The sequence below is a fragment of the Vigna unguiculata genome, chromosome 5, assembly GCF_037176805.1.
Source record: "Vigna unguiculata cultivar grain cowpea cultivar isolate G323 ecotype 2 chromosome 5, ASM3717680v1, whole genome shotgun sequence".
NCBI lineage: Eukaryota > Viridiplantae > Streptophyta > Magnoliopsida > Fabales > Fabaceae > Vigna > Vigna unguiculata.
In genome coordinates this window covers 4606283-4633964 of record NC_140796.1, presented here as the reverse complement: position 1 = coordinate 4633964, position 27682 = coordinate 4606283, and the positions used below count along the sequence as shown (strand labels likewise).

The 27682-nt window shown below is 31.8% G+C and overlaps 3 protein-coding genes across 3 annotated transcripts; 1 reads left to right on the top strand and 2 right to left on the bottom strand.

Moving 5' to 3' along the window:
- The first annotated feature begins 4694 nt into the window (after positions 1 to 4694).
- On the top strand, positions 4695 to 9905 carry LOC114183277 (phosphoglycolate phosphatase 1A, chloroplastic-like). Its single transcript, XM_028070232.2, has 10 exons — positions 4695 to 5048; positions 5769 to 5836; positions 5954 to 6046; positions 6142 to 6213; positions 7501 to 7572; positions 7937 to 7996; positions 8086 to 8138; positions 8681 to 8778; positions 9009 to 9108; positions 9494 to 9905. Exons 1-10 carry the CDS (start codon positions 4769 to 4771, stop codon positions 9702 to 9704), a joined length of 1107 nt encoding a protein of 368 aa, XP_027926033.1. The 5' UTR covers positions 4695 to 4768; the 3' UTR covers positions 9705 to 9905.
- A 970-nt stretch (positions 9906 to 10875) lies between these two features.
- LOC114183508 (uncharacterized) lies at positions 10876 to 11765 on the bottom strand. The gene has a single exon (XM_028070547.2). It carries the CDS (start codon positions 11662 to 11664, stop codon positions 11110 to 11112), a length of 555 nt encoding a protein of 184 aa, XP_027926348.1. The 5' UTR covers positions 11665 to 11765; the 3' UTR covers positions 10876 to 11109.
- A 1829-nt stretch (positions 11766 to 13594) lies between these two features.
- Positions 13595 to 26952, bottom strand: SYN4 (sister chromatid cohesion 1 protein 4). Its single transcript, XM_028073059.2, has 14 exons — positions 26368 to 26952; positions 24139 to 24400; positions 23762 to 23859; positions 23600 to 23649; positions 22990 to 23082; positions 21835 to 22789; positions 19751 to 20194; positions 19507 to 19651; positions 18767 to 18903; positions 16966 to 18098; positions 15770 to 15797; positions 15296 to 15404; positions 14671 to 14800; positions 13595 to 14157 (listed from the first exon to the last, which is right to left on the bottom strand). The coding sequence occupies exons 1-14, from the start codon at positions 26489 to 26491 to the stop codon at positions 14059 to 14061; spliced, it is 3807 nt and encodes a 1268-aa protein (XP_027928860.1). The 5' UTR covers positions 26492 to 26952; the 3' UTR covers positions 13595 to 14058.
- Positions 26953 to 27682: the final 730 nt, after the last annotated feature.

Genomic DNA, 27682 nt, shown 5'->3' with positions numbered 1-27682 from the left:
AAGATGATAACATAGGAGAGAAAAAAAAATGTAGTCTCATCCCATTCGATTCATGATAACAATATTTGTTTCAATCTGAATCACAAATTAAAATATTATATAATTTACCATTTCTTATATATTGTTATAAAAAAATTGTAAAGAATATATGCAATTTGAAGTAAAAACTAGATTTAATTAGTTGGATGGTATCATATTTCGTTCATATATGTCAGTTTAATATTTATTTCTAAAAATGCATCAATCGAGTCCCAATTTTTGAAAAAATATCTCAATCAGGTTTTTTCATACAAAAATTATTAAAATCGTTAACTTAATTCATGATTTTTACCACTAAATTTTTATATAAATATCAATACTTAATTTTGTAAGTTATTGACGGTGTTAATATTTTTTTGTTAGAAAAGACCTAATTGAGATATTTTTTCAAAAGTTTAAACTCAATTAACACCTTTCTATGAAACGGTTACCAAACTAAAACATCTAAACAAAAATTGTACCATTCGACTAATTAAACCTAAAAATTAGCATTTAAATATAATTTTTACTAAATTTTTTTTTCAAATAAATATATTACTCTTAATCTAAATCTAGTTCTACACGATTCATTTTATTTCACTTTATAACGGTAACAAATCCAACCATAAACATATACTCAATTCATGTTGGAATGCATCTTATAATATAAATATGTTTCTTTTTTAGAATAGTAGATTAATATTTATTTTCCTCAATCAATTTCATAAATATCGAATAATCTTAAGTTTAATTTTTAATATATATATATATATATATATATATATAATGATCTTTTAACTATTAATTTTTTACAAATTTCTTTTATAATATTAAGTGTCACTTTTTAATTCATTTTTTTTTTATTTTGAATATTTTAAAATTACTTAGGCAATATTACATTTTATTACAAGAAAAAAATTGTCAAAATTTAATTTCATTGTCTTGCATAAAACATCGATCCTTCAATTCAAATCATATGTACAGTAATTTAGTTTTTGTTTTTTTTTATCGATTTCATTTTATTTGCAATAATAATTTAATTTGGTATGAAAATGAATAGCAATTGGATTTAAAAGTTGGTGCATGGTTTCCAATGTTGATAAGCATAGGTGTAATGTTTTCCAATGTTGTTACCGTTGTTGGGATTAATGTGGTCTGCTGTGGCACACTCTTCAACGGCAATAAGCGGTGCATGGCAGGTTAGGTCTGCTATGCTCTGCTGCTACATTACTCTGCTTTGCAACTTTCAATGTCTGTGTGAGAGAAAAAACACGAACGCTGAGTGGAACAAAATTCGGCGAAGATCAGCACTGTATAGCCGTTAGACAAAGATTTATTTGAACTTTTGTTACAGATATACTGTGCCAAAAAAACAGAGTGCACAGAGAAGATACCTTTTATTTACTCAATTATGATCAGACTTTATTTTTTCATGATCTTCAAAAGTTTCATTTCAATCAGCCAAAATTTACTTTCCGGAGGATTGAATTGAAACCTGATCCGTTTTTTGAAAAAGAAAATGGAGATAATATTAATAATTGCAATTATTTTGTTATAAATAATAAATTTAAGAATTTAATGTAGAACACTATTATGGGTTTCAATTTAATTTCTAATAAAAAATATTATTATTGATGTAAAAAGTTTAGTAAAATAGAAAAGATAAGGAAATTTTAAGTTTTATGAATTTGATTAATTGAAAAAAATTAAGAAATTAATGTTGAAGAAATCAAATTTAAATTAAGAAATTAATGTTGAAGAAATTTTATTAAGGTATTTATATAAATAATATATGGAGGGAATGTCTCATTTATTAATGAATAAATAAATATGTTTATAGTAGGTGAATTGTATTTTAATCATTAAATTTTAAAATGAATTAATATGTTTTTTTTTATTTAGTGACACGTTATTATTTCTCTAAAAATTTCAAATATTAATTTTAAATCTTTGACTAGTCAGGAAATATTCCACACATACACTTTCATATATTTTTTCTTTAAATTTTAAATAAATATAAATGAATCGAGTTTTTCTTAAGCAAATGACAAGTTAATATTTGTTACAAGTTAAATGGCATGTTATATACACATTTTAGTTAGAATTTGTTAAATAGTATAAATAATTTAAAGTTAACTTTAGATCATTTGCTGTGTTAGAAAAGTTTTACATAGTTAGATTATAAGAATTATATGTATTCATTTTAAATTTAAAGAGTAAATTATGTGAAAGTTTTGAACCAATAATATATTTCAATTTCACATAAAATAAAAAACCTATCTAACATTTTATTAAATTTATGTTACTAATTTTACTAAAATGATAATGCTTGACATTATAATTATATCAATAAAAATTAAATTATTAAATGTATTATTTTACGATTTAGCTGTACAATTTAATCATAATTCAATAATATTTTACGTAAAATTAAATTTATGTGATTGTTAGTAAAATGATTTTTTTTTTTTTTGTAAATTGTAGTCTTAAAATAAGTTTTGTAAAATATGATCAGTTTAATATAAACAACGTGTGGGTTCAAAATAAATAATATTGAACTAAGACAAAAATTGCGCACTCATTTAAAATTCAAAATTTAGATGTATAATATAAATTAAATTTATTACCTGAATCCACACACACACACACACACATATATATATATATATATATATATATATATATATATATATATATATATATATATATATATATATATATATATATTCATATGTATTTAAAATTTTGAACATTATTAATAGTTATATTTTTTTAGTATTCTAAAATAAAAATATATTAATATTATCAACTAATATGATAAGTAAGTTAACAAATTGAATTTAAAATGCATGTAAGAACATTAAAAGAATTGAAAGGTAAAAGCCGGCCAAAAAATAACTAAAATTTAAATTGTTAAAATTAATTTAAAATAATATTCAAAATTCTTTAAAATTAGTATACGTAATACTAGGGTGGCAAAATGAGTTGGCCCGTTGGGTCAGCCTCTATTAAAAGGATGAGTTGTGTTAAAGATTTCAACCTCTTAATCTATTCTAACCTGTCTCATCCAGTCCGTCGATTGGATGAGGCAAAATACAAATTAATATATCCTAACCTGTTGGTCTGTTTTTAAAAAATAAAATAAAAATAATTATAAAGATTATTTTTTATATATTATTTTTTAAATGTGTAAATATATAATAGTATTTTAATTAAATCATTAACACATACAAATTAAGTTTAAATTATTAGTTGTAATTGAGTAATTTAATATGTAAATGTAATGATTATTTTATTTTATCTAATTAAAAATATTAGCTAATCAATCAAAAGTTTAAAAAAAAAATTGATTAAATATGTTTTTAGTATTAATTTATATGTATAGATAAACAAATTTTAAAAAAATTAAAAAAATTAAAAAGAAAAAGAAAAAATTATCTAACTTTTAATAAATCACAGGTCGGGAATAATAGAAATAAATTGGCCTATTATACCATCCCTACGTAGGATATAGTTTTTTTAGCGACCTTCAAAGAAATTAATTGAATTGGAAATGTGAGTTTCAAATTAGTGATATCTTAGATGATGAAACTAATGTACAATCGAGACAAATACACCAATTTTCATCATTATTGGTTGACGACAAATAGTTTATTGGTAATTTTTTTTTGGCAGAAGTCTTTACAATACTCCTAACTATTCATTTCAAACCTTTTAAAGTGTGTTTACAAAGTTTTTTTTTTTTTTTTTAATGAGTATCGTGGGAGTAACATTCAAGGTAGTCTTGTATTATTAAAAATTTGGGAGGAACATGTAGAAGAAGATAATTTCACACTGTTAGAGATGTAAAGTTGCTCCAAAGTGTCGTTTTTTTTATGAAGTGAATTGTTTATTCTTTTCCTAGGCGCGTTGATTTTAATTTTAACTTTTTTTATTTGTATTTTTACAATTACGCCTTTTGATATGAACAATTAATATTTTACAAGAAAATCAAAGTTATAGATATTATCACAACATAAAGACACGTGTATAAAAAAAATGTATAAGAATGGTAAAATGGGTTGACTAACAGGTCAACATGAATTAAAAGAAATAAGTTATATTAAAGATTTTAATCCATCAGTCCGTCTTGATCTAGTTTATCCAATCCATTAATTTGATGGGTCATAATTCAGGTCAATTTGGTATGTTCCATTTATTCGTTTTAAAAAATAACTTTTTTATATATTATATTTTTCAAAAAATTTAAATATATAATAATATTACCATTTAAATCATTAACACTTAAAAAATAAATTTCAATTATTAGTTATAATAAAATAATTTAAAATATAAATATAATAATTATTTTGGTTTATTTAATCACAAATATTAACTAATCAATTAAAAGTTGAAAAAGTATTTTATATATTAAATATGATTTTAATACTTATATATATTTATAAATCATTCTTAATTCAGTAAAATTACTTTTTCTTCTTAAATTTGTTTTCTCAAAATTTATAAAATGCATAATATGTATAACGCAAAATGTTTGTAATGTGAAGAGAATAAGATCCACAGAAAATTCAGGTTGGGCTCGAGATTATGATCCAAAAGCGCACGAACTTGGTCCACTCAAAACCTATGGCTCATGTTCAATCTCTTAACCATTTCACCTTCGTATCACATGCTGCACCCATGCACACACCACACAAATAATAACCAAAAAAAAAAAAACAAAACAAAAAACATAGCAATTCTGAAGGAAATGCTCAGAAGCAGCACTTTAACACACAGTGTTACAGTCACCTGTGTTCGTCAAAGTCACAGACAATGGCACCAATCAATTCCCGCGAACTATAGAGTCTGTGACGCTGCTCGTAACACTCTGTTATCGAACTCCGCGATCTTCAAGTGGAAGACAAAATCGAATACTAAACGTAACAGCTCTGGAATGGGAACCTTCACCACGCGCGCCTTGGCGCAGCCGCTGAAGAACGCCGACGAACTCATCGATTCCGTCGAGACGTTTATCTTCGACTGTGACGGTATGTTACTGATTTCGAACGCTTCAACTATTTGTATTTCGCACGCATCATTTCATTTTTATACCGATTCAGGATGAGTTTTATTTTTATTTTTATACATTTTTCATTGTAAATGTTTTTATATCCTCAGTTCAATTAATTAGAGATCAATCTAAACATAACTATTGTATAATTATTTAGTTATTCTAAAAAAAATGGTTAATCTTTTACCTAGTTTTATGTATATGCCAAAACTGAAAGTAGACTAAAGCGTAAAATGAAGTCGACTATAGAAATTAAACGATTAATTTGACAAAAAAAAACTCTATACTGTTTATTTTTTGTAGGCTATTAGACCAAATTCTTGTGCATGATCAATCAATTAGAAGTCAACTTTTAAAATAGTTATTACACAATTAAAAAAAACTCTATAATAATAAAATGCTAATATGTGATTATCGGTGCATTTTAGATAAATTGTAGAGAAAGTTGTTTTTGAAGTTATGAGTTTAATATTCCAGCTTGTCCGTATCATGTTAATGGATATCATGCATGATATTTGTGTACAAAAGTGACCTGATTAATGGAAAAAATGGTGATGCTTGATTTTTTTTCTGAGGTCCTTCGGTGAAAAAATGGTGATGCTTCTTGTTCTGTTTTGCTTTATCAAATCCCTTGGGTTGTTTCCAAAGTATATTGACATAATGCGAATTTCTTTTACCATTAAAACTTAATTCGCAGGAGTTATATGGAAAGGGGACAAATTAATAGGAGGAGTTCCCGAAACACTTGACTTGCTCCGGTCAAAGGTTTGTGTGCTAATGTAGGCACTAGGCTTTTACCTGCAAGTTTCAATGTGAACTATCCTTCAATTTATTGTTCTTCATTTCAAGCAAAAAGTCTTGAGGTTTGTGAACTATCTTTAGGGAAAAAGACTAGTTTTTGTCACCAACAACTCAACCAAGTCTAGGAAGCAATATGGAAAGAAATTTGAAACCCTTGGCCTGAATGTCGGCGAGGTTAGTCCGCATTTGTTGTTCCTCACTTTGTTTGCACTGAAATTGTTTAGTGAATAATAATGAATTTGTAATCTTTAACTATTGTGTTATTTCAGGAGGAGATTTTTGCGTCATCCTTTGCTGCTGCTGCATATTTGAAGTCCATTGATTTCCCAAAAGATAAAAAGGTAAGATATCATTTTTTGGTTTGCAGTAGGACCCAAACTAATATTAAGTATTTAATCCAGGAACTCTTTTAACCTCAAATGGTACCCTAAGTTAACATTAGGAGTAAGTTAACACTGGCCTCCAGGTTAACACTTACTATATGACATGCCTTTTGTTTGGGAGATTACACTTATTCCCCATGCTTTGTTATTTTGAAAGGACGTTACGTAGGACCATTTTGTAAAGGAAGGGATATGTGTGATTCATTATTTCATTTAACAGAAAAGGTTATCAAGGAATAAGTCCATTAAGTAAGGAACGCTAGATTAGTTTTTTCCCAAACACAACAAGTCTCGGTACAATTCCACTTAAACATAAAAGTCCACAAATCTTACATTAAAGTTTTGATTTGTTTAATACTCTTTGGCTTAGTTTATCAAGGTTATCCATTATATCCTTACAGACATATATTTATATGGCAGTTTCTTTGATGTAGTTGACTAGTAAAGGGGCTCTTTGTTTCTGCAACGAACCTTGCTTCCCTTAAAAATTTTTCCCGTATCTTTGTTTGGCGTTTTATCTCATCCTTTGTTGAAATATATGCTCTCTACCTTTATAATTATGCCAAATATTTTTATGCTGGAATCCTAAAATGTTTCTTTTTATTCTGTGGTATTTTCTGCTGCCATAAAGTTTCCTATTTGTTACTTTTATTGATTGAAAGCGAAAATACATTTAACTTAAAATCCTTAATTCCTGAAATGCAAAGTGTGTCCTTTACCCACATTCCTTTTGTAAAGCTGTATCCATTAGAAGCAGCTGCATCTATTTTTGGGTTAGCTGTAATGATGGGAGAATGAATGGAGTTGTAACAAATGATTTTCTTGTAGGTTTAAAGGGCATAGGGAAACCTAAGAAAACTGTAGTAGAAACAATTAGAAAAGACCTTGCCCAAAATGGCCGCATTTCAAGTTTGGATTTTGATGAAAGCTACTGGGTTGTGTCTTTGATTACCACATGACATAATATGAATCATATGACACATTTTGACCCCAAAAGATTAATTGATTTTGAGGCCAGGCTAACGATAAGTGAAAAACTCAACGATATTTATGCGGAAACTCCTGTAGTAATTGCAATGCCGAACGTCATACTAGCGTGATTTTTTTAATTGTAAAGTATATTTCTCAATCAATGCTTCAGAACATTATCATTTGAATTATGTTGCAACTGAATACTATATCTTTCATAAATATTAATTATTTATAAATCTGAAAGTTAAGGACTGATAGATGAACATGATTTAGGTTTATGTCATTGGAGAAGAGGGAATCTTGAAAGAGCTTGAGCTTGCTGGATATCAGTACCTTGGTGGGCCGGTATGCACTATTGAGTTCCATATGCAACATATTTACCGTCTGTCTTTTTAATACTTATAAATCTGATCTCTCAGTTACTGTGTAATATCATTTGTTTGCTTGGTTGTTTCTTTTTTTCTTTTCAAATCAGATTGATAGCTAACAATACATATAAATTAGATTTAAATGATAATGCATGGGACATAAAAATCTCAACATCTAGTGTAGAAGAAGGGCGCAGAAAGTCAAACAAAACTAGTAGATGTAATGTATAAAATATTTAAATAGTTATGCATATGTAATGTATAAATCTTCTATATTAGTATGGAATTATCCTTATGTCTGATTTCTCCATCCCAATTTTATATGCATGTTCTTCATTTAGGAAGATGGCGGGAAAAAGATTGAACTGAAGCCAGGTTTTTTGATGGAGCACGATGAAGATGTATGTGCTTCCTGCCTTTATTGATAATTTTAATATTTTTATTTGATATTATTTGTAGTTCGTGTAAAAAAAATGTGTATATTTATTAGGTTGGAGCAGTTGTTGTTGGGTTTGATCGCTACTTCAACTACTATAAAATCCAGTAAGATTTCAAAGCTGTCACTGAAACATTAAGGACACGTTTATGCACTAGAGTTAGAGAGATATCTATTTTTATTTTCCTGTTTTCTTCATAAAATGTTGCTGTCATTGAGTTCCAAGCGAAAGAGATATCTTATTCCTTCGAATCTGTACATGTTAATGCAGAAGAGGATTTATTTTTTCTTTGGTTAGCAAAATCTGGGATATATGAGCCTGAAATGTTTCCTTAAAGCACTCGATGTTACATGTATTTTAATATACAGTAAAGTCTGTCTTGCACTATTTTATGGGGTTGTGAGATGGGATGAAGGAATAGAGAGAAAGAATGGAAAGGAAAAAAGGAAGAAAAGCAAATGTGATACATTATGTGATGGAAAAAGAAATGATAGGTAAAAACAATATAAGAGAAAGGGGTGTGAGAAAATAATATCCTCTAGCATGAGCATGATGATGATGGCAATCCTATTTCAAAAGTCACGCTGAGGTAGATAGAAACTCTGGATTTGTTATTATTGAATATCACTTTTTCCTTCGTGATGAAAGGTATGGAACACTCTGCATACGTGAAAACCCTGGATGCCTTTTCATTGCTACAAATCGTGACGCTGTTACTCATCTCACAGATGCTCAAGAATGGGCCGGTTTGTCCTTCTTTCTTCTCTCCTTATTGATTTTGTTTATTACTTTGTGCATAATAATCTCAGGAGTCGTTTGATTTTTCTTTATTATGCCACACTTCCAGAATTAGAGCACAGATTACATTAAGAAAACAGCAAAATAAGTATTTCAAAACAGGATTACAAACTAGAAACAGTTCAAAGCATCAACAACATGGGAAATATGATTATGCACTTTTGTACTTGCATTTCAGGTGGGGGGTCAATGGTTGGCGCCCTCAGTGGATCTACTCAACGTGAGCCACTAGTCGTTGGAAAACCCTCAACGTTTATGATGGATTACTTAGCAAACGAGTAAAAAGCTTTCTGTTACCTTATTCTTTATTTTCAGTACATGATAGATAAGTTATCTGTGGCATATATAATCTGCGTGAGTGTATGGCATTGTGTTGCTTAATGTTTTTACACAACTCTTATCTATTTACACATCTTTGCACCAAATCATTACTTCTTCACATTTCCCATCTTTTGTTGCTGTAGTGGGTCATTTTCCCTGCCTTTAAGAGTAACACGTGGTCATTAAAAAGAATAAACCACTATTTGTTGCTGCAATGAGAAAGTTTAGAGACTTAATCATTATTTTTAGTAAACCACTTTATATTTAGGGCAATGGATAGTAAACTGTAAAAAAAAATTTCTCTCTAGAATTTCTCTTAACAGATGTAATTTCATTGAACAGATTTGGCATTTCGAAGTCACAGATATGCATGGTTGGGGACAGATTAGACACTGATATCTTATTTGGGCAAAATGGTGGTTGCAAAACTCTTCTTGTGCTCTCAGGAGTCACCACACTGCCCATGCTCCAGAGCCCTAACAACGCCATACAACCAGATTTTTATACCAACAAAATTTCAGATTTTCTTACTCTGAACGCTGCAGCTGTATGACCAAACACTTTACATTTATAATTTATAAATGTATCATCCCCCAATTGAAGGTGGGGAAGGAAAGTCGTGTATTTTATTTAAGAAGTAAATAGTAATTAGAAAATGTTCCTTTATTATTATCTTTTTCCACTAAAGAGAATTATGTACAAGATTATGAAATGAGTAGTTTGATTATCTGTTAATATAAATATTGATTATGTATACTGTCTCATGACGTTTAAAGTTGTATCATCTGGAAAACAATAAAGGAGTGCCCCAGTGACGTTGCGATTCTTGAATTAAAAGCAAAAGTGAAAAAAATATAGAATTTGAATTTCACTACAATGATACCTTTGATTTTAAATGTTGAATATCACATTTAAAATCTTAATTAATAGCACCCTAAAAAGACTAGATATTCATCTAAATGGGATATTTAGTCAATGTGTGAAAAGAAGTTCATGTCGAGGGGAATTAACTTGATATCATGTTATTAGAGGATTTCTTTAGGTGTTTTGTTCCTGAATATTTGTGCTATTATTCATTAATATCACTGTGAAGATTTTCGAGGTTGTGAACAAATATAAGAAGAGATCACAAAGAGAGAATAGAGTTCGTATATAAAGAAGATTAGATCATCATTTTCAACCCAGAGTCAAGCCTAGAAGAAAAAAAGGAATGAACATCTTTATTTCATGTAAAATTTTAAAATGTAATAATGTCTTAAAATCTAAAATAATCCTAAAAATAACATGTATCATGCATGAAAAAAGATATATTAAATTATATGTTTCATAATTTAAATATTAAATAAACATAAGGGTCTTCTTTCTCAAGCTAGATCTACCATGAGCCTTCAAATGAGTTTCTTTCATCCATTTGTGGTGACATCGATATTAAAACAATATCTTTATCATTTTTATTTGATGTATTCATTTTAGTCATTTTTATCTATGACTACGAACTCAAATTAAATTTCTAGATATACAAAAACGAATACAAAAAAAATCCAATTATGATCATCAATTCCAAATTTCACAAGAGTACTCTGCTTCAAAATGACTTTTATTAAGTGCTTCAAAAGGATCATTATTAAAATAAAGAAAAATTCTTCAAAGTTAATTAGCATCTTCAGAATTTGATATCCAGTAACAGAACTAAAAATATAAAAAACCTCATATAAGGCAAGATATAATGGGCAAAACTGATATTATAGTAATAGAACTTCTGATTGACAAGGAAAAACAGGTAACAACAAAAAGAATGAATGGAGTGAACAACCACACACCTAATTACATCACAAATAAACAAACGAACACACATATATCTATCTCAGGAGAAATAAGCATCCAATTCTCCAAGAAATCAACGAATTTTATAACCCATATATCAGCAGAGAAGCATCTTGTTCTTGTTCTTGTCAGAATCAAACTTGGAAAGGCCATGGCCAATCCTTCAAATCCTCGTCCTGCTGCACCTTCCCACTCTTCATAGGCACAATAGCACCATTACTTCCCTCAACACAAGCATAGTACTTCAAGAAAAACGCAAGAGTGAGCACCACCCACTCCAAGCAAAAGATCAAAATGGTGAGTCCACCAGCCAATTTCAGAATCACAGCACCGTCTTCTTCCCTCACATATGACTTCAACTGCCCCAAAAAGTCCCCAGTTCTTGTAAACACCAAGACAGAAACTGAACCCTGAAAAATTGCTGTTAACACAGTGGCCACCATGTGTGCAGAGTACCAGCTATTGGCCCCCACTGCGGCACAACCCGAGACAGCACCCGCGATTGTGAAGATCTGAAGAAGGATGAAGAAGAAGCCGCAGAGAGAGGGAATGAGACGCAGAGAGAGAGTGAGGAAGATGCAGCTGGAGGCTGCACCCAAGAGAATGTAGTTGCAGAAAAGAAACACCTTGTGGGTGTTGTAGTGGCGTGGAGTGATGGAGGAAGAAGAGTTCATTGTGGAGAGACCCATTTGGGTTTTGAGTGAAAAAATTGAATCTTTGGAACAGGGGAGTGAAGTTGCAGGTTGAAGTGATTGAGATTGGGTTTGTGATGATGGGTGGAGTGAGAGTGGTGCTTGCTATTATAGGTGTTCTGAGGTTCCTGTTCATAACGGTCATATTTTTTTGTTCGTCATTTGATTGGGTCGGTGGAATGTGACCGTTGGGGAAAGTGGACCTACCCAGCTGTGATGTTGACGTTAGTTTCCCCTTTCCAACGCCTATTTGTTCTTTTAATTCTTGTCTTTTGGTGTGCTATTTTTCGTTTCCTTTTAATTTCAATAATTTGGTTGTGTGAAAGTTTGATTGTAGTCTTTATTTTTGGATTAGGATCTTTGCTTTAAATGTTTTATGTTAACATATGTGTAATTAATATATAATCTTCTCTTTTATGCATGTAATCGAAAATTCAGTTTTTTTAATCTAACTGTTTAATATTTTACTCTCTTATATCACATCACACATCAGAAATAAAAAATAAATTACAGATGATAACCGTAACTCTTACACAAGTTATTAATAATACAAAAATCGTTATATTTTAGAAAAATATAACGCTATATATTATTGTTAACGACTATTAAGCATTATAAATATAAATATAATAATAAATAAAGAAAAATTACACAGATTAAATAAAACTTAATTTTATTAAAATATTTTTTTGTCCTTAAATATGATCACAGTCTCTTCTCATCTTTCCCCAATCGATTTTCGAAAGGAAAAGGAGTTAACATTTTAAAACAATTAGACGCTTCTCATCTTTCCCCAATCGATTTTCGAAAGGAAAAGGAGTTAACATTTTAAAACAATTAGACGCGCTCTTTTACATAAGATTAGTTGTTTGTAGAAAATATCAGTATATTTAATTTTTTATTTTTTAAACTATTTTATTATAAGAGTTTGATAGTTGCTTATTGTATTTCTATAAATTTATCCTGCACCAATAACCCTTTCAAATAGATTTCCATTAAAAGTTATTTTTGCCTAATCACAAATTATGCGAGGACATCAAATTTGAAATGACTGAAAAATTATGTATCGTCAATTGTGAACTTATAAATACATAAATAATTTTAATAATATTTGATACTAGCATATAAAATTAAAACCTATTATTAAACTTGCATGTGAACAACTTTGAACAAATTGCATTAAATTGATAATTGACAATTAATACATTTGAAAATAAACATTATTCTTTTATAATAATGAGAATAAAAATTACTGACACTTATTCTTATACAAGATCAAAGATATTCGTATTTAAAATGTAACAAAATGATTAAAATTACACCAGAACAGTAAATTTTTTTTTTTTTTTTTAATGAGCTTTACTAGGAGAGGAAAGACATTATTAATTATGAGATGAAGAAAAAAATAACAAGTCTGAAAATCAATACATGTATGAATTTATGATAACATTTTCAACAAAATAATGTCTTTTCTGTGCTCATTAACCTAGTTTATTCCGGTAAAAATAGTTACATCTATAATAATTTAAAAATTATTTAACCCACAGAAGGAAATACTCCTCACATTTATACTTTTATCTAGATTTTTAATTTTAACGAAACATAACCGATGCAATATGAAAATGTCAAGGGACATGCCATTTTAATGTAAGCATCAACACCTTAAATTATTTTCTACAAATCCTGCACAGGAAAAATTTCCAATAAAAGAATAATTAAATAAGATATCAATCCACAAATATTTAAAAAACAATTCTACCTAGTTCATACTTTAACATAAATCTAACATAAATCCAAGTCTTCAGAGATTGAGACCAAAGACAGTATTTTCACAGATAAAATCTCAACAAATAAATAAAAATATCTAATGGCAATGATCCAATGCGGGCAACAATCTACATCTAAAAATTTAATCAAAGAAACTATGTACAGAAAACGACATACCCTTAAAAAGATAAATATTAAATACAGTTAGATACTATACAAATAAAAATACAGAAATGATGTACCTTGTCCAGCGACAGTTAAATTACAAGGTGCTTTCTGTTACATAAATCTGATGCCTATATAGAATGCAGGATATCATTCTTGGAGGGATGAGTTTAAACGGCATACAAATTAGCATCTGTAAATTACAAATTGTGACATTTTACAGAAATATATACATTAAGACCCAGAATAATCAATTGGGTGATACAAGCGCCACTTCAACCCCCCTGCCGTTGAAGAACTAAAAACTGAACAGCTAAATCCTATCTCCAAAAAATTATAAATGAAAAACCATAGCCAGAATTGGGGAGAAATGTTGAAAATATTATCCCAACCCAGCATATTCCAGCCAAACTACCACCCAATGGATCTTTACAACTATATCTGCCACTACATGAGGTTTCAGAAATCTGACCTCATAAGCTTCATTCGAGGTTTTATGCTAACATTTGCAAAGGGTTTTGGCTGTTCCACATGGACATAATCCCTTGTCTTGAGAACCTGCAATCATAGTTGAAATTGAATGTGAACCAATGCAAAGTTTCTAAGTGAACCTTTGAAAGCATATTAAGAAACAGGTCCAAGGTGTGAAAGAACACAAAAAATCTAACACCAAAAGAGTGATATGTGACCCTCCAAAAGTAAGAACTGGAGCTAAAGCTATATCAATAGAACATGCTTTATGACAAGATTTATACAGTTCTCAGCCCCTTTGGAGTTCAACTCACTTATTTCAAGGGTGTTTGACTTCCAACTAGCAGAGAGAACGGTTTAATCTTTGGCAATTATTTGTTTCTCTCTTTCATTCACTTTTCCCACCATCTATTTTAGGCGCTTTTAAAACTTAAAAGATACCTAATACTTTGTCCCTCAGGTTATTGTTTATTCCCACCCTCTCCTCTAATAAGATATTTCAATTATCATAATCATACATGTGAAGATGTTAAATTAATATAACAAGATCATTTGGGAATAGATTTTATTTGTGTAAATTCAAAAAATTCTCGACCATACCAGTGTCTCGAAAAACATCCGTGATGCTTCCTTCTTTGTTTTACCAACTAATAAATTGTCAAGATGCAGCTCCTTCCTTCCATGAAGATCTTCCTTATCAAACACAGTCTGCAGATACTTGGCAACAGCCCTGTGGATAAATGCAATAGTTAGCTGTTGATATATAACATGCATGAAACTGAGAATCAGTGCACAAAGATCTGGCGAAATCAAATGAAATAACAAAGAAAATTTAGTTATATGATCGTAAACAACCTAAACTCAGATACATATTAAATACATTTCAGATGTTTGTTAATTGTTATTTTGCCAAGATGACTTAAACCTGAATCATCTGCACACAACAACTTCCGGCTCAAGTGAAAAAGACATATTTTAATTGCAGATGAAGTGATCTGTCCATATCTTCAAGGGAATCCATCCCATCTAAGGCAATGGCGAAGGGGATTTTAAATGAAATGGAAGTATTTGACTAGGTGTAAAAGGAAATTCACGAACAGCCATACACATGACAAAATGATTTTTAAATCTTAGTTTGACATATACATATAATGATTAGCAACACAACAGTGAGGAAAAAAGGAAGTGCAGTTACTCTAGTTGGTACACTCTAGCATAAACAAACCTGGTCCTGGAAGACCATCCACTATTTTCAAGGTGAGTTCCTTCAGCAGATGGTTGAAAATCTTCATCATCATCATCAATTATCTCATCATCCCCAACATTCAAAAACCCTGGGAGTATACAGAAATAATGAATTAGCACAGATCAAAGAAACATAAAAAAATATAAGTAATAAAAGCTCAATCTCCTGCTTCAACAACTATTGCTTATATTTGCCACATACTTAATATTGTTTTGCATATTCCAAACTAATTAAAAAGGGTGGAACCAATGAGGAAAAACAATAACCAACACCAAATAACTTCTTAGAACAGGAGAGACATGAAGGAACTGTCGAGGAAAGGAAGCTGGCATCTAAATGAAGAGTGATTGACTCTCGTTAATTCATTGAATGATTGACTGATGGCTAATATTAACTAATTAGTTTAGATGGCACTTTCATAAAATGAACAGCAAAGAGCTTTTAGAAGCAAACCTGTGTCATTAGCAATCATATCATTTTCCTGCACCATGTAACCATAGAGCTGGATTAGGCATGAACAACATAGTAAATAAACACAACAGACAGCATCTCAATTAAAAAATCTTTGCCAAAGGCAAGGAACAGCACATAACACATTTGGCTTCAAAATAAAATTCCAAAATACCAACAGGACAATCATATGAATGCCAAAAAACATAGTGACACATACTTAGAGTTCAGAAGAAAGATAACATGTGCAATAATAAAAGAAAGGCTTAAATGTAGACATCAAGAGTAGTGAAATTAGCAGAAGTACTTATTTTCACATCACATCCCAAGGTGCAGTGTTATCCAAAGTGCAGTTTAAGGCAATTTCAATGAATAGTAAAGTGCCAGAAGAAGTTAGGGACACTTGCCAGTTGGATGGAATCATAACAATAAAAGTGGAGTGTAGAATTGTAGCAGTTCTGAAAACTACCGGCTATAATTAACATTGCTATTTTCCTGGACCGTACTTAGGGTTAGACCATACTGCACCTTTTCTCCTTGGTATTGATTTTAATTTTTAGGGCTGCTACATCTACGACTACTTTTGTTGTAAAAATGGTAATGTCTAATTTTTACCGAGAATGTTGGGCTAGAGTATTCATTTGTATGGAAATTTAGTAAAAACAATCACGCAGGCTTCTAATAGCATTCATGGTAAATAGTACTTCAATAATACACCGTATGCTACACTACAGCATACGTAGAACATGATCAGCTTCAGGAAACAACACTAAATATGGCTAGATGAACACAAACTGTTTCAGGAAATAGCACTAAAAATTGTCATGATACAGAGCAACAAAAGAGTGACGAGACATAAAAGGATTGAAACAAAAACGCAAGCAAGAAAATTAGCTTTAATTGCTGTGAGAACAGAGTTTAAAAAATATGAAGACCACCTCATTCAAAACCCAATTTCCTGTTCCTGCTTAAAATAAAAACTTTATCACCAAACCATGTCCAGAATTTTTGTTTCAAACAAAATTTTGAAATAAAAACTGATTGTTGCCACTTTAGTCACATATCTCAATGTTATCAAACAATGCTTAAATTTTTCAGGTATATCAACTAGATAAATGATTCTTGTAGAAGAATAAGAGACAAATCCAACAAATAAAGTATTGGAAAGAGGCAAAATTAAAGCAAACTGGAGAGCTTACATCATTCTGTTCTACATAGGGACTCCTAATTTCAGGGTACATTGTACTTTGTAGTCCAGCTTCCTGAAAGACTAGGTTTTCTTCATCTTTCAAAGAACTCTCTTTTTCATCTACACTGAGAGCTTCAGATTGTAAACAGTCTACTTTAGCATTTTCTATAAATATGCTGTCAGACCTTGCACCCTTGTCATCACACTCCATGGCAGAAGCAACAATTTGATTCTCATTTAACTGCCCCAGCATGCTGTTTCCATTTTCCTCTGATGGTTGATCACCATTAAAGGGAGCCTGAATATCAGCAAACCCATCAGTTTCTTTGGAACCAGTAGCCAAGGAAGCATACAAATCATTGCCTTCAAAACCATCTGTTTGAACTTCTGTTCCCGGTTCCATGCTAAGCTCAATAGCACCTACTCCTTTTCTATCGCTCTGGCACTGCACAAACTCATCCTCTAAAATAGGGATTGTATTCAAATTCTCAGCATTTGGGATGCTCAAAATATCTGAATGAATAGAACCAACGAGATCATTAGTTTTATCCATGAGAGTCGGTGATGTGGTAAAATCATTTTCAAGGACTTCAGTTAAAGATGAAGATTCATGCCCAGGGCCAGCAGAGCAATTCTCTGCTTCAGAAACAGCAATATTTCCTCCGACATGGTCTACTTCAACATTTTGAGAATTGTCAAGCTCCTCCACATGAGAAACAATATTTGTGTGCCCGTGGGCATCAATATCATGAGATCCCAAGTTAACCTCAGATTGATGACTCTCAGACAAGACAGGTATATCAGTAGGATGCACCCCTGCATCTTCTTGGAGTTGGACACCCATAGGTTCATGAGTTGTGTTCCTGTGAGCATCAACATCATGAGATCCCAAGTTAACCTCAGATTGATGACTCTCAGGCAAAACAGGTATCTCAGGAGGTTGCACTTCTGCATCTTCTTGGTATTGGACTGCCATAGGTTCATTATTCCCCACCACTCCATGAACTTCAGTATTTGTTCTAGAGTAGGACTCTTGATCATTTGTTTTCTCTATGAAAGAACTATCCATACCATAATCACAAACCTTGATTCCAGTCAGATCAATTGTCTCATTTCGCAGAATAGTAAAGTCAGTAGTCAAATCTGGAATGTATCAGAGAATTAACATAAATTATATTACATGAAAATTTCATAAAAGAATATGATGAGCAATGAAATATTAAGCAAATGAGGATGGTTTAATCAGGATAGTGATGGCCAAATGCACTTATAAAAATAGGTTTAGAAAAGCAATTCAGAACAGTTGAAAAGGAATATCAAGGATGAACTGGTCAAATGGCACCATTGTTGTTTCTTGATTAATAGCCAGCTCTATAAAAAATTATTATAGAGATGGAACAGATTACATTGGAAGCCACTAATCGAGAAAAGTGTTGTCATGAGTGAACAGTGAATTAGATATATCGTAAGATCATAAGTATTATTTTCCTCATTTCAAAATACACGAGCAAGAAAAAACTGCATTGCAAACAAAAAAAGTACTAATGTGTTTGTCTTTCATTAATGTTATTATTTTCAGTTTACATACTTTCATTAGAAGTAGCAAATATACCACAACTTATTTTCACGTGCTTTTGTTTTGGAAGGATATTTTGTGAAGGAGACAGTTAAAAGACATGAAAATATTATACATGAGAAAAATCTTGTTATTTTAGAGATTTTAACATTTAAAGAAAGGGGGAGAGAAAGGGTTAAGCAAATGCTCCAAATAATCAATAACAACATAAACAAAACCAAAATGCATAACTCACCTGTAAATATCGATCCATGGAAAATTTCATCCTCCAAAAATTGTCTCTGAATCATTAAAATCTCATTACTAGTGCAAGGAGCTTTTTTCCGTAAACGACGGATGTCTTCAGTATTGGTCAACTGTTCACGTATTGTACTTCAGAACAAAGAAGGAAAAACAATTAGTATTCAGGTAGTCAAAAGGAGTGTGGTATGCCGTAGAAGACAAAAACAAAAGTGGCATCACAAATTTGATAATAAATTGAAATGTGAACAAACTTTAAAAGTGAAAAAAAAAAAAAAGGTATATTACATGTTACAACTATTGCCGGACAGTTGATGCAAGATCAGAACTAAAGTTACCCTTTAATAAATAAAGGAGTTACTCTACACTATCAATTACGGACACTGACAAATGGTAAGAAAACAGTTCACAACACGGATAAAGTAGAGGTCTATAAATAAATGGATCAGATATCTTCCCAATTGAAATAACCATCTAATATTGATATAAGCTATTTTAAACATGTTAGACATCATCTATTATGGATAAACAAAAGTTTAAGCAGATATAATTTTCTCTCTTCTTTCAAATGTGCAGAGTGGTTTCGGTCATTTAGTTACCTACAGTACAACAAAAAACAATTGCCCGGCCAGGCTTACCTTGGCAGTTAAATAGATAAAGAAAGAGTAAAAGATCAACTATCAGAAATAGTAATAAAGGAATAGATGTGTACAGATGAAGAGATAGAAAACATACTCGCCATGCAAGACCATCATATCATCCATAAGCACCTTCCTCTTCAAGGCAGTAGTACGAGGTGCAGAACGAGCTCGCTTCATTGTTGCTATTTCAGGGGCAGCAGGGCTGGGTTTCATTTTCAAAACTGAAGATTTTCTACCAACTGCACCAACAACAAAGTTTTTTCACCCTTGCTACATTCTCAGGGAAAAAAAAACTGTAACAAAACATAGAAAAAAGCATTAATAGACCACTCTTATACCTAATATGGATGACAATAAATCGTCATCATCAGGAACAGACTCGGCAGTTCTCTTGGATTGAGCTCCCCCGTAAGACTCCATCAAATCCATACTCTGCACTGTAAGAGTACTTTCTGTGAAGCTACGTTTTTTACCAGAAATGCCGTTTACCCCAGCAGGGCCCGCATGGCCTTCAGTTGCACCCAGGATGTCAGGAGTAGATGCCATCAGCAAATCATTTGTTTCGCCATCATGTTGGTAAGCTAAGGAGAGCAATTTTTCAGGCTCTGGCATGTCAGTAACAGCAGATCTATTTATACTTTCTACTTTATTGCTAAATATCTGACTCTCAATTTCCATATCTGTTTTCCCAAAATCAGGTGTTTCTTTAGATACGGATGGCTCTATTGTCTCTTGGTAACTTAATGCAGGATTTGAAACATCAGTTACATGACCTTTTTCACCTGTAAAGAGTAAAAGCAACAGGTTATCAATAAAATGGAATGTGCATGTTTGATAATATCTATCAACAAGATTATACAATTAAATGGAGTAACTTAACAAAACAGAATCTAGTTGAATTACTACAAAAAGGTACTATTACTATGATGCTAATTAGCCATGCAGAAAAGAAAAAAAAAAATCAAATGGAAATTACACAACAAAATGTAAAAATCAGTACAACACCATGGTGACACTCAGGATTTGGTAATAGGCAAAATGCCAAAAAGATTTTGGCGCTGTTACTGGGCAGCAATTCTTTGGTGCATGTAGTAGGAATGAAATGCTAAACATTTAGCAGAAGAGAAAACTTCTATTGGGTTGTACGAATCCAGTATTTTTCTAGCTTCTGTCAAACTCTGGTCATGATATTTCAGACGGGTGTTCTAACATCCCACAACTTTTGTACGCTATGCCGCATGTTTCTTAATATATGTTTCCGTTTTTTGGTTATTGTCATCTACAGTACTTCAGGATTTCTTATCCTCTTATGCAACTGTCGCTTCTCTTACTAAATTATTTTCTTAAATAAAAGAAACACATGTAAAATTGCATTGTAATAACAGACAATGGTTCCCAGATAGAGATTGTACATATGATTGGGAGGGAGGTTGCACAACCTTAAAAAGTAGGATCATGTAAAATTGCATTTAATAACAGACAATGTTTCCCAGATAGAGATTGTACATATGATTGGGAGGGAGGTTGCACAATCTTAAAAGTAGGATCATAAAACAAACTTGAAATTTCATAACCAAGAATACAAAAACAGACCACGCAGCCACAGTCACAGTAGTCAGTGTCAAGAATGAAAAACTGTGATAATGAAAGCATGTCACAGGCACAGCAGCAAACATTCACAGAAAGTTACCAAAGAGAGGGTCAAGTTGAGACTGAGATGAGGAGAGGTCGAGATATAGATAGAATCAAAGAGGGAGAGCAAGAGAGAAACAAAGAGGGAGGGCAAGAGAGATTTTAGGCAGTGTTCATCTAGGTCTGAAAAGGAGGGAGTATCAACATAGGGAACCAAAAAACTGGTTAAAAATTAAAAAACACTTGTGGCATACCGGGTTGTGTAACCCAACCCCAAAAATAAAAGGATTAGAAAAGGGATTGAGTAAATGAAAGAAGAGAAAAAAAATAATTAAATTCAGTGTTTTAAACACAGGGTTGCACCACATGCCAGCCAGCCCAAAAGATGATATAGTGGGATAGTGGATAAAGGGATAGCAAATAGTGATATAGAGAAATGAAGTCATGAGAAGTCATACAAAGCAGCATGGGTCGAGGGAAAAAGTGAGAAACAGCTTTTTTATTGATTTTATAAGTAAATAATGCTTTCAAATTTGAAATCCAGAGAATAGCCTCCACCAAAAACACCCTAACATTTTTTGGAATCAAGAGACACTGCTTAAAGTCTGTTAAGGTCACTATTTCCCTCACAACAGATGGTACACTGAACTGCTCGGCTATAGTGGCCACTGTAGCCGCCAAGGGGACTACTTCACTACTCCTACATTACACCTATATAACAAGACTATAGTCCACTATTAAGAACCTGATTAGGTAATATGAGTCACCTCAATTGAGGTTATGTAAATACCTTCAATAAATGACAGAGAAGGCTGGCCCAGATGGGAGGTGCATGGTTGAAGGATAGACTCAGTGGGCTGCACAGCCTCAAGCGATACATGATTTAAACCTTCACCTTCCTTCAGTTCTCGAGAAGCCTGAGCTTCCACGTCAACAACAACTTCAGGTCTTCCAGGTGATCCTAGCGGATTAATAAGATTGGATACTAGAGCATCATCAGATGGACAGGATTGTCTGTCACTCTTTGAAATTTCAATGTCATTCAGAACTTCATGCTTTGATAATGTGTTACCGTCCTCCAAATGACCACCTGATCCTGGAACCTGAGATCCATCCATGTTAGACAATGGTTTACATGAGATGTTATCTTGATCAGAAGCAACATTTTCATTGTTGGTCAAAGGAGAAGAAACAGCACAATTTATAACAGTTTGGTCCAAAGGAGCAGTCGCTGGGTCACTATTCATCAAAACTCCATCTTGCAAGTACTCCTTTTTGTCATGAACAGCAGACGCATTGATCATCCCACCTTCACATTCTGGTAACACGGTGGAAGGAAACTCTTTATTGGAAGAGTCCAACAAGGGTAATGATGCTAAGGAATGATCTTCATGCATCAAATTTTCTTGATCCTTGATTACAACCTGACATTCTAAATGCCCCTGCTCCTCTCTTTTTTCATCCATTTCAATCAGATTGCAGCCTTTATCTTCATGATGCAAATCTAAAGAAATATGATTCCCATTACTTTGCAAGGAGCAATCATTTACATCGTTATCCTTTTGGTGATGCAACAATTCGTTTTGTGTGGTCTCCATTGATTTTAAATCAGTTGAATTAGGACAGTCAACTTCATTATTGCCCTGATCCATCTGAGTTCCAAATAGGTTAGGCTCTTGAAGTCCAGGGGTAGATGGACCCTCAGCATACTCACGGATTTCACCAGTGGTGGGTAAATCATCAATCTGTTCAAAACAAATCAGATCACTAATTAAATCAGAAAAAAACTACAATCTCTAGTAAATGGAACAGCTTCCATTTCATCCTCTTTCCAGAAAGAAAAAAGAGAAAAATGAAGAACACATCACATAAAACCAAAGATTCGAGGACATTCAAATATTACTAAAATATAAAGTGTATCTTGCTTCACTCAAGTTTTGCTTACCTCCTCTTTCTTTTCATCATTTTGATGAGACATTTGAAGACTAGCACCAAAGTCATCATGCTCCAAAGTAGTAGCCTTGTCATTTAACAAAACCTGATTTTTGTCAAATCAAATTAAAATCTCCAGAAGTAATAAGAAAAATGCATCCATACTCTGCATAGTCAACTTAAAGTAAATTATTTCCACACACAGTAATACACATTAAGACACTTTGCTAACAGGCACGATTTCAGTAAAACCAAACATAACCATGCTCCAAGAACAAAAAGTTCATATCTATGCTCATCATAAAAATGGTACACAACAGCAAAGCATTTGTATTCGTGACAGATAAATACACAAAAACATATCTAGGAATGTAATGATGCAAGAGAAAAAAGTATCAGATCTATATCAGGCATACCAGGCCTGTACATTTCAGATGCATATGTACGTTGGCATATTACCCACCAATGCAGCACATCTATGCTTCTTAGTTATAACCAGACAACAAAATAATAATATTCAAATCAGTACGTTGGAGCCCCTGAACCCACATATATCAGATATTGTCAATCAACTCCACGAACAGAGTGCTGTGGGAAAACTTAAAATAAGAAAAACAGTTTACCTCATCAAGGTCTAGCCCAATTTGAGAAGCATCACCATCACCAAAGCGCTCTGCAAGACATGTTTACCACTAAAATTAGCAACAAATCTCTCCACAGAACATTTAAAATTCACTATCAACAAATCACTACAAAGAGAAACAGAGACAAAATGGTAGACTAACCATCCAAGCCGAACTGTGAAGTAGAGTAAAGCACACCATCCATAGTATCTTGCAGTGTAATCTGCTCCCTAGTACTGACATGGTGATCAACATAGTTACTGCAAGTTCACAACACATAAATTCCTCCATTAACAAGCCAATATACCTATCTTCCACTCGAACCACTAACACAAAATCACCATTTAGAATAAAGCAATTCTGTAAGAGCATAGCCAAATGAAAAATTGGCAACTGAAAATTTCTGGCATTATTATTAAATTTGTATGTCATCTGAAGATGCAAAGGAAAAATCTGAGATGTAACTGAAAAAATACCATTGTAGTAAACAATTGCTAAAGCTAAAACTGACAATATATTCAAAGTATTTAAGAACTAACGCTTGAAGAATGTCACTATCTGGCAGTTCAAAATCATCAAGATCGAAAGTTTCAGGTAAGGTGATGGAATGGTAAGGTGCAGTGGACTCTTCAGGTGGCAAATCAACTGCTGTGGAGCGAAAGGCTTGCTTTATCTTAAGCAAAGCTTCACTACAGTCATCAAAAAGGTAATTCACCTTCCTAGAATATATCCTGACCACACCAAGCAAAAGATGGCTGGATAAACGGAGTGCAATTGGTACTTCAGGGAAAAGAATGGAATCTGTTCATTCATAAAATTGACCAAATAAATATATGAAATGATAAAATGTGATCAAAATTAGACAAAGGCAAATGCAGAAAATCCACATACAACGTACTGAGCAATATTAATTCCACACTAGGATAGTCCTCTTCATCTATCATAACCAAATTTAAGCAATCAAAATTATTTGACATAAATATAGGATAGTCTTCACTCATTCCACACATGTGGCTATATAATCAATCTTTCTCGCATATTTTATAATCTTAAAAGTAAAAATCTAGTAAATCTACAGAGGAACAATTATCACAACCAAGGTTAACTCTTGCTCTAAACAAGACTTGTATATTTTCCTCTATTAATCTTATCATCATTACCACCATCATTGTTTTGTCGAACAATAATTCCATTATGAATGTTCAAGAGAAAAGAAGCACAATCAATAAACTGACATCAGCCAAAAAATCAGGGGACCACAAAAAGGCTCTAGTACAGAAACAGTTGCTAGCATTTGTTTTACACTGCCATGCAGATAGACATATCTGGAATATAATATTTTTAAGGATTTGCGGACCTTTTACTCCAGCTCAACTTATTTCTTGCAATCGACTTCAGGAATTTCATTTTTTATTATTACAAACATCAAGTTCGCACTATTTCTATTCCTTTATGTGTACGATATCATCACCAATAGCAGTTCAGCTACATCCAACAAATTGCAACCCAACTTGAGTTTACATTCTCTGTCAAACATTATATGCTATTAAACTACTTGTTGGACATTAAGATTAAACACTTACCCAACAAATCTTTTTCCATGACTCAAAACAATTATATTTGAGATCTTCACAAAGCCAGCATGATTGAAGCTCACTTATTTATTCTCCCATGCCTTCTTCATGCAAATTTCCTAAAACTTGTGGTGATTTATTTCAAGATTATACTATTTGGAAATATACAATTGGTGGTTTGTAGTATGTTATTCTTACTAGATCTAAAGTTAGTTATGAAATTAACAGAGTTCACCGATTCAAGACATATCCTCTTTTTACTCATTGCATAATGGTAAAGAGCATTTTAAGATATCCAAGGGACCCGCCTCACACCAATGAATGAACATCTGAAGTGTGGGATAAAACGGTTCAACTAGAGCCTGATAGTGGTTCCGAATGGGGCTAGGATAGATTATGATACCATCTTATGAGCTTATTGAACAAGCCCTTTATTAAGTTGTTTATACAAAAGCACCATGATCCCTTAGGCATAATTTATTAAGCTACCATTGGAAACGTTTATATTGCAATGTTTCTAATTCTGGCTCATCCTTAGCTTGTTCTATATTTTGCCATTCCATTCATCAATCTAATTTAGTCTCGGAAGTCGCTTTTTTATTCATCTACACTGAAGAGAATGTCATACTCAGAAAATATTTCAAACAATTGGACTAACAACAAAAACAGGACGAACTTGGCAAATATCTACCTCACTTAGCACTCAGGATTCTCAAACTCCACTGAAGTTCTAACCTGTTACCCTAAGCAGTTTAAGAAGTAGCTTGTTTTAGTTGGTCTATTGTTACACGACCTAAAAAAGCTCGAAATTTGTGCAACCCGACCATTAGCTTTTTCAGTTTTCACATATAATGGAGACAAAAGTTCAGATTGAAGAAAACCAATAGCTGCACAATTTTCTAAACTGTAACTAATAACTAAATATCCAAACTGTCGAAATTAACGGACAAGGTAATTAGATTAGGAAAAAACAAAACAAACTTTTGTATCCTCATTAAAATAATGCCTTTCAAAACATTAATTACAATCATAAATTACACCACTAACTAGCACACAACAATTCAATAACGAATTACACCATTAACCAACAGAACACAACTTGCTGAGCCTTAAAATCCCAAATTAAAAAGCACGACTCAAAGCAAATGCACCAAAAATACCAAATCAAAAAGCACAAAAACAAAACAAACGCACCTACGGATACACCAATGTCAGTGTCAGCCACCTGATTCTTGCGGAGCTTCCTCTCCAAATGCGCAGCTATCCATATAGTCCCAAGTGGCCCTTTCTTGGCCAAAATAAACTGAGAATAAAACATCCCTTTTCTTCACCTCGCAAATCCCCAACTCCAAAACAAACACCTTTCCCCTCAAACCTAAAACCCCATCACAAAACCAAATCCAACACCGAGAAACCCTAATTGCACCTCCTCCACCAACAAAACCGACACAACTCCACCACAACCACGTGGGAAAAGCAATTCGCGCGGTGAAACAAACTAAAATTCACCAAAACGTCTTCGTTTGATCGAGAAAACGCAGAGCGAGAGAGAATCATCACTGAGCATGGCTTCCTGAAGTGGAAAGAGAAAACCCTAACAACAGTGTGAGCAGAAAGAAAGGTGAGAATTAAAATAAAATGAAGAACAAGATAGATTTGGGGGTAATTCTAATTTTGAAATTGAAATTGAAATTTGAACAGAGAAAGAGAGCGATTTGGAAAGTTCAGATTTGATTTGGTTTGGTGTGTTTGGGTTTAATTTTCGAAATAATATGACAAGACAATAAATAAAGTAAATATAAGTCTATGTATAGTATGGTATGATCATAATATAATAATATATTATATGCTGAAACTAACATCTTATTAGTATTTTACGTGTTGTGTTGGTTCTCTCTGATTGGTCAAAAAGTGACCAATACAAATCTATACTTCATTTTTGTTTGCTTCTATCATTTATTTACACAAGTTCTTTCATTGAAAAAAAGTTACTAAATAATAAATTAAATAATACATATTTTTTTAGCTCTTGTTTATTAAACATTTATTCACTTTTCAAACAAATTCTCTTTTTTTTTTTTTCTATTTCTTCTGTTGTTCGTATATCTCGTATATATTTCCTATACAGAAAATAGTTATGGATAGAACCGAGAAGTTTCTTGAAAATATTACTAAATCATTACTTCCAAGACTTTTTGTTTCGGCTACGGTGTATACATTTTATTTTATTTTACTTTTTTTATTATTTTTAATTTAAAATATTTATAATATAAAATTAATTTTTATTTTATTTTTTAAATCATTATTTTTTAAAATTTTAAATTATTATTTAATAATAAAAAACATGTGTATACGTGTATTGTTTTTTTACTATAAAAAAATTATTAACTTATAGAACAGTTTTCAATTATTGAAAAAATATTAATAAACCACAAAATAGTTTTTATAAAAAGGTAAAATTGTCAAAATAAATAATTTTTATAATCATATTATAAATTATTTTTTATTA

What these genes read in the sequence shown, in the direction of transcription:
- SYN4 (XM_028073059.2), bottom strand. Translation starts at nt 26,491, where the DNA reads ATGTTTTATTCTCAGTTTATTTTGGCCAAGAAAGGGCCACTTGGGACT. An exon ending in GATAGTGACATTCTTCAAGC is followed by an intron (nt 23,860 to 24,138) that starts GTTAGTTCTTAA and finishes GTGAACTTGCAG; the next exon opens with TAACTATGTTGATCACCATG. An exon ending in TTGGGCTAGACCTTGATGAG is followed by an intron (nt 23,083 to 23,599) that starts GTAAACTGTTTT and finishes GACAAAAATCAG; the next exon opens with GTTTTGTTAAATGACAAGGC.
- LOC114183277 (XM_028070232.2), top strand. Translation starts at nt 4,769, where the DNA reads ATGCTCAGAAGCAGCACTTTAACACACAGTGTTACAGTCACCTGTGTT. An exon ending in AGATGCTCAAGAATGGGCCG is followed by an intron (nt 8,779 to 9,008) that starts GTTTGTCCTTCT and finishes CTTGCATTTCAG; the next exon opens with GTGGGGGGTCAATGGTTGGC. An exon ending in ATGGATTACTTAGCAAACGA is followed by an intron (nt 9,109 to 9,493) that starts GTAAAAAGCTTT and finishes TTCATTGAACAG; the next exon opens with ATTTGGCATTTCGAAGTCAC.
- LOC114183508 (XM_028070547.2), bottom strand. Translation starts at nt 11,664, where the DNA reads ATGGGTCTCTCCACAATGAACTCTTCTTCCTCCATCACTCCACGCCAC.